The 8,009-nt window shown below is 34.6% G+C and overlaps 1 protein-coding gene across 1 annotated transcript in view; it reads left to right on the top strand.

Annotated features, from left to right (window-relative positions):
- Positions 1 to 2,489: 2,489 nt before the first annotated feature.
- LOC131034252 (protein BASIC PENTACYSTEINE6) overlaps positions 2,490 to 8,009 on the top strand; it is a 60,387-nt gene continuing 54,867 nt past the window's right edge. Inside the window, exons 1-2 of the mRNA XM_057965681.2 lie at positions 2,490 to 2,643; positions 2,744 to 2,811. Coding sequence (XP_057821664.1) covers positions 2,808 to 2,811 — 4 coding nt within the window. The 5' untranslated portion in view covers positions 2,490 to 2,643; positions 2,744 to 2,807. The remainder of the gene's footprint in view (positions 2,644 to 2,743; positions 2,812 to 8,009) is intronic.

Here is an 8,009-nt window from a genome sequence, read left to right as displayed (position 1 = left end):
CTCTTCGAGTCTATGAGCTACAACCTTGGCTAGTATTTTATACGAGACATTCAGGAGTGTAATAGGCCTCCAATTTCTAATTAAGGTTTTCTCCCCCTCCTTTGGAATCAACTTAATAAGCCCTTGATTAATCTCCTTTCCCAACGAGCGTCTATCAATATCCTCCCTATATAATGCAAGAAGATCATCCGATATCCACCCGAGGTTAACTTTATAAAACTCTACTAGAAATCCATCGGGCCCCAAGGGACTTGTCATTACTCATAAAATTAATGGCCTTCTCTATCTCCTCCTTCCGTAGAGGCATTACCAATATGGGAGCAATCATCTACATTTAGGACTTTTGGCACCACCCTCTCAATCACTTCCCTAGCTCTGCTCTGGTCAACCCCCTTGTCCTTTGAAGATAGCAAGGATGTGTAGAATTGAGCAAAGTGCATTAATATTTCCTTAGGGTGTGAGATATCCTTATTGTCTTCCCATATATTATGAATCCTTTCCTTTGCCTCTTTCACCTTAAGCATTTGAAAAAAGAATTTTGACTCTCTATCTCCAACTTCAAGCCACTTTAGCCTACCCCTTGTTTTCCACCCATTAACTTTATCATTCTGAATCCTCCTCAACATTGCCTTAGTTCCTATCAAATCATGGGTAAGATACTCATTTTCTGGGTTTTCCTGCAGTTTAGACTCATCTACCGACATAGCCCTTTGCCAAAACATCTCAGCCCTCCTATTATCCTTAACCTTCTTCTTACCAACAATTTGACACAACTCTGTCCAACTCTTAACATTCTGACCCCATCTCTCACTGCATGAGTGGAATGATTTGTTATTCTTATTGAACATCTTGATAAAAGCCAAATCACACCTGACATCCTCATCCTCAAGCAAGCTAACATTCAATATAAAGAAGGCATCTCTGGGGGGGTTAGGAGAACAACAAAAAACAAAGCCCAACTGAATATTAATAGGATGGTGATCAGATAACATGTAGGGAATCACATAATACTTCTCCCCCTTGGCATCTTTTTGAATCTCAAAAAAATATTTGTTAAAATAGAACCTATCCAACCTGCAATAGACCCTCGTATTGAGCTGCTGATAATTACATCATGTATACTAGATAGTATTTAGTTCTTAATTTATACCATTTGAAAAATTAAAACATATATATTAAGTTTCAACTAATTCAAGCTAAAAAATATATTGATGCTATATATTTCTTTTCTAAAATTATGACACATTACTGAAATTTCACCTTTTAACACTACAAATGATGGAAATCTAAGATTGTTATTTCAACTCGAGCTTAGATTTGTAGCGATACAACACATGACATATTTTTTACTATAACAAAGTAATCTTTTTAAAAGGTTCATGACTAAATAAAATTACATTTTTGTTTCCATGATTAAAATAGATTATATACTTTAAGGATGTTTTTAAATATAGTCATACATTGAGATCAATGATCAAAGACTCTAAAAAGAGCAATCTTTCTGGAAGCAAATTTAGGGTGAAATGGGAGAAAAGGACGTGGAGCTATAATCGAGCATCTTAGGTTTTCACATCTAAAAGAGTCATTTGAGAGTCTTTGGTTTGTCAAAAGAAGTACATATGAGATTGAGAACAAATATGATGAAGAAATTCTCTTATTGACAACTTTTGGTATATAAAAGATCAAAGATAGTAAACCTTCTTAGCTTGTATAGTGAATTTCTAGATTCTATTAAAATACTTGAGCTGAATTCTAGCACAAAGTTCAAGATCTCATCTTCAGTTGAACTTACTGTTGTAAAAAAATGCAGAGAGAGATTATATATGATTGATATTATAATATTTACAAGATACGTCAATATTGCAAGGCCTACCTCTCCACTATTGAGGGACAGGGTGTAATCTCAACAATTGAAACGTTCAATTTGACATTCTTGATAAAATGGAGAGTGTAATCCCAACCAATAAAACATCTAATTTGACATTCTTGAATATATGAAATTTATGTTGTAATATAAGATATGAGATCCTTGATTTTAAAAATTCCTTTTATATTCTTTGATATTAGGAGCACCTTCACAAGATACAAGCGTTGAAAACACGCACTAAAGATAAAAAAGACATCGAAATCATATTCTATCCATTTTTAACTAAGATTCAACTCTCATAATATTTTTAAATGTTTTTAAACACAAAAAATACTAGAAATTTTGAACTAAATTGTAAGCTATATAAAACACACATATTCTAATGTGCTCTTTTCTTATAACTTACATTTAACCACTTCCATAAAGATTAGATTTATGACTGTTTTTCATAAGAACCTAACCTAATACTCACATAAGGATCACCCAAAGATTTTTACCATGCAAGGGCCCTCATGACCCATTTGCCACTTAAAGGTAGGTCTTACCATTGTTTGAGCACTAAAATTAAAGCAGTTTCAGTTCTATCGAGTGTGTTTACTTAATGAAGGGCAATGTACTTATTTTATAGAGAAAGCGAATGTTTGGCCACCTGTAATAAATAATATAAAAGAAACATAGACGACTTTCTCTCATCTGGCTTTTCGCTATTATTTTCTTTACTGCTCTGCAAAACGAGGAGAAGTAATATTTATATGTTCTACGGAGCGAGCGAGCGGGTAAGCCAAACATCTCACACTTAATACATTTTGTTCATTCTTCGATCTTCCAACCTAGCTTGGTTCGATGTTAACTTATCTTGACGTTAACTTACCCCAGATTAATGCTGCTAGACATCTCACAAATACGAGGCACTGATCGTCTTCTCAGTTGATGGTATTGAATGAGTAAGTGCGTGCGTGCCCGTCTCTAATCTGCTTTGATAATCTGGATTACAAAGTTAGTTTGGTTATTTTTCAGGGTGGGCTCTGACCTGGTTTTTCCACTTGGTTCATCTGCTATTAGTGATAAAAAAATTACGGTAACTTGTATGGATACATGAAATGGAGTTTCAGCTTTGAATTCTGAGATGGGTTTTGTGTATTGGGAGGAAATTGAATTTGGGATTTTATTTTCTTGAGGTCACTAAGTGTTGAACTTCATATTTACATCCCATTAGACTCGTCTTAGGGTTGAAAGCTAATGCTCTTTGACATTTGACCCACACCACTTTTGCAATTTCTTTTCGCAAGATTTGATTTTTGTACAATCCCACTTGAATCTCAATAGAGAACTGTCATGTATAGGCACTTATACAAAAAACCTACAAAAAATTTAGATTAATGGGGGAAACTACACGTTCTCTAAAGTTGATTGCACCTGCAAATCCAGAAAATCATGGAGGAAACACTTCTGCAAAAGACGGGAAATGTTACGTATTGTTGTTTATTATGAAAATGGGATTGGTTGCATAGAGAGGGATTTAAATCATGTAGCTTCTTCCACAAGCTACCTATATATAACCTTATTGACTAGGTACAGAAACCTATGTGCTATACAAGTGGCTTCTAGAATGATCTATTTATTTGAGAGTCACCTCCTCCTCATGACCCCTTTACCTATGTTAGATTATAACTTACACGCACCATAGCATTGAGCTTAAAGTACAAAGTAAGGGTTGTACATAGATTTTGTTCAAATGTTGCATTTAAGTATGCAAAAAGCACATTACCAATCTTGGTGCTAATCATCCTATTCCCAGAGTTTAAGCTAGTTACTTCGATAGTCTGCATGGGGGCTTTATGTCCATCCTTGTTGAAGATACAAGAATAGAGAGAACTGGGGAATTTTAAGGCTTGATTGATGATGTTTTGCAGATTTTTTATGCTTTCAAGAATATAAAATATTTAATAAATTAGGGAAATCCTTTTTGCAACTGCAGTGGCATGCTACTTCAAATGACACAAGATTTAGATCCCTTATCTGCACCAAGAAACAACAGACTGGTCATCTTCTATTCTATAATAGTTTAAAGTTGTTTCAGTTTTTCCAATCATTTCTTTCCTAAAAATAGGGTTTTAAACATTTGCATCAGGATGAGGTATCACAACTTGCAAAAATGTCCAACATTGTTTGTGAGCAAATCATGGATTCCTGATTAATGGAACTAACGAACCTTAGTGGGTAGTAAGAAAGTTTCTGGTAGTATGTTAGGAAATCACAGTGTTCATACATATATTTAATGCATGAAAATATTGGAGGGGAAATGCGTTGATGTTAAATACTGTTGGAAATACTTCATCATAGTTAGGTATATTAATAGATAATAATGTGGAGCGTGGCACTTACAATGTTAATTAGGTTGATAGAATACTAATAGGTTGTTTGTTATACTCGTATAAATGAGTTGGTTGTAAATAGTTATGTAAACCACTTTGTTTATTTAAGAATACCTATTTTTGCTCACATCATTCTCACTTAACATATTTTTTTATGGTTATGGTTGTTTGACTGTCTAACTGCTAAATACAACGTTAAATGTTACCTGTGTCCTATGTCTAAAATAAAAAGTGACCCCTTTATTGGTTTAAAATTTATTGGTTAGAGCTTTAAGACCTTCGCCTGCCTTGATTATATAAGTGATTTCATCAGCATGTGAACTTCAGAGTCTGGTGAATATATATTGTAAATTGCTTGGTTGGTACTTGGCTACCCTCTTGCATTTTACATGTACATGAATTACATAATTTTGGTAAGAAATGTGATTACTTATGCTTCTTTGATCACAGACCAGTTTTACAGATAAAAATAACAAACAAAATGTTGACCTAAACTTTTAATTGTAAGAAGTGATGCTATGAGTTGAATCAAATCTACATGTTTATGTCATCCCTTGTGAGTGCAGTCCTAAATGAAGAATATGCAGCCTATTTGCAAGGGTAGAGTGAGACACTCTCTTGAGCTGAAACCCAGCTGACCCTACATCTCTCTTTATTAGGCCACTATGTTCACTGCATCCCAAGAAAACAAAAGGAAAGATTCACTGTGTCATGAGAAAACAAAAGGAGGGTGGGAGCGCAAGGGGCCAACCTCTTTAGATACTGATTGATCCCATTGTTTGTTTTAATTTTTGTTGCAACAGTGGTGTTTGATTGGACAATGGTAATTGACTATGATTTGCATTCTAATGTTATATATGTAGTATGATCGAGAATGTACCTTTTCATTGGAAAATTTATTCTTCAAGTGACTGTCCTGAAGATTCAGCCCCAAATATGATAGTAAGTCAGCTAGTTTTCCTGTGACACATCATTAAACCTTATTACAGTTTCATACACTAAGAAATGTGATGAGGGCCTAAAGTGCGATTTATTAGTCATTTGTCAAATTTCTTGGTGCAGGAAAGGTCAAATGCAACAAAATGAGAGGCACAGTTGTTTTAGGGCATCATACACTGGGGCTTGGCTGTTTTAGGTCTGCAGAAATAATTTTATAGGTCAAAAGATTGGGTAAATTGTCTTTAATGACCTGATTTGGCTGTGTTTTCATACCCTTGTGGTCATAAAGTAATAAAAAGAAAAGAAAAGAAAAAAGAAATAATAAACTAAACCCTCAAATTGAAAAGATTACTAATATGAAGTTCTAAAACATAAACCCTCAATCCGCCATTGTTGTGCATACTCTCCACGACTTGCCTAACCATTACCTCATTTTCTTGTCCATTTGTTTGGAGTAAAGATTGAAGAAGACCACTGAATAGTTGCGCTAGATTATATAGAGGTAGGATTTTAGTGTTCTTAAAGACTTGCCTCTTAATTTTTAAGGCGGAAATCCTAAACTTGTCCTTGAAGCTCTTTAGGAAGTTGGCATTACAAACTTCTAATGTTTGTTAGATTTCTGCCCCTTTGATTAAGTTCAAGCTGAGGAGGAAAAGGGGGGTTTCTCTTTTGCCCTTATTCCATGTAGAAAAAATGCTTCACAATTATCACTGGGAAGGAAGTTAACAATCCAAAAAGTTCTAATGAAAAGGTTTAATGAAGCACTATTCAAATAACTAGATCATGTGCAGCTGAAATTATATTGCTATAATAAGCAAATTTTGGCTTGTCTATATTGCCATTCAATTAGACAAGCTTCCTTATTTTGGATAATTTATGCCACATGTCAATCTCCTAGTGTAAAAAGAGAGGTCATAGTGATTATACCATGCCAAAGATAGGTTCAATTAAACCTGGATCCCAAGTTACTGCAAAACTGTACCTACTTTGGTTCAATATTCAATAACCAAGCAACAGCGTACTTGGGCCTCATCCGTAATACCCAAATGCTGAGCATCCCAAGGTTGATCAAAGAGCCTTAAGTTTACGATAATGTGCAATAATGCCCACAGTACTTTGGAGTAAGGGATCCCAAACACAAAAAGAAAGAGTTAGCATGTATTGCAACATTTAGCTAGTCGAGAAATTTGCTAGGCTGCAAAATAATTTTATCGTCATGTAATACAAATGACATAAAATCTGAGCCCTTTTTCAAGAGCACATATACTGTATTCAAGTTTATCAATTTCTGCAAACTTGTCTATCCTTAAGCTTGCTTTGCAAATAAAGAAACGTGAATACAATCAATATAGGATTCCAAATCTGAATTAAAGTGTTCTTATTCCTAATGGATTAAAACCAGTTGTGTGTGCGTCACATTAGCTTTAGCCCAAGCTCATTTGCTAAAAAGTAATAGTTTAGAGGGCAAGCAGAAAACTTTCATAAGCAGAAAATAATTCCTAATCATACTTGAGTAGGTAGGATGAATGCTTTCACTGAATCTCTTTTACTTATCTGATACACGAAAACTTTCTCTAAGCTCACTCTCAATCTCATCTCTTTAAATTTTTTGCAGAAGTGCAAATGGAAGGTATGAACATGGGTTTGTGTAAGGGGTGATTGCAGTTAATCTGATATTCTCTCTGAGTCATCTCTCAATTCTCTTTCACTCACCAAAGGATTAGGAAGAAAGAATGAGTTCTCAAGTACCATGAACTTTAAAGCCTCTGAAATTCAACCACATCTCCACATTATATATTTATGCTGTAAAGTTTGTGCTATAACATAGCAAAAATATTTAGTCTGAATCATTCTTTTAATCTCAAACACAGCCTCCTAAGTAATTCAGAAATTTTCTCTGTTTTTTTAATGTTCACGTTCTCTTGTATTCTGCATCACTAATGCCTGCACAATCCATTTGTGCCATTTGCATGGGATTGCTAATCATGCCTTCCACAATTGGAACCACTATATAAAATCAGCTCCAAATATTACTGCCATACCTGCATAAGCTTTTTGATATCCTCCAGCTAAGTGTGTGTTTCTTATGGTTGATTCTGTCATTATGATCATTGTGCTGCCCCCTTACTTCCACATTTTACTTTGTTCTGTTGGGTTATGAAGCAACTGACTTTTGATAGCATAACCTTGGGTAAGTTATCTGCTGGCGTTTAGATTCTATAATTCATAGGTAGTTGGCTTCTTTAAGGTTTTGGGATCACCCAACCTAATGTCTTATATAGAGGAGCTAGGTAGTTAGTTTTTAGGCAGCAAATCGTCTGTTTTGTTCTTAGGTGAGTAATTTTGGTAGGCTGCATTCTGCTTTCCTTTAGTAATCAATATTTGTCACCAACCTATCTAATTTTAGATCTCTAGATCTATGCAGTTCATTTATTTCAATATGAAGATGTGTTATGCTCCTCCTTATATTTTATGTTTTTGTTATCTTTTGAATATGTTCAAGGAAATCATTTGGAGGAGAGTAAGGTTGTAAAATATTCTTTTGTTCCTTTCCAACAAAATGCCCCAAAATGAACACACCAAAGTCGTCTTCAATTGAGCTCTTCATAGTTAGTGATAGACATGTTGCTGAAGAATGTTTGGAAATACCCAACATGTTTCTAGTTTGTGGACAATTTTTCTAGATGGCAAATGAACAAGAGATTTAGAGGCAACCTTATAGAGAACCACCTACAAAGGGCTTAGGAAGTTATGTTTGTCAAAAGTAAGAATTTCATTCAAGGTACTCAACCAAACAAAAGCATTGCGCTTTGGGGGAGTAGCCACAA

This window comes from Cryptomeria japonica, chromosome 3, assembly GCF_030272615.1.
Source record: "Cryptomeria japonica chromosome 3, Sugi_1.0, whole genome shotgun sequence".
NCBI lineage: Eukaryota > Viridiplantae > Streptophyta > Pinopsida > Cupressales > Cupressaceae > Cryptomeria > Cryptomeria japonica.
The sequence above is the reverse complement of the archived record's forward strand: the minus strand, read 5'-3'. Positions and strand labels throughout refer to the sequence as shown.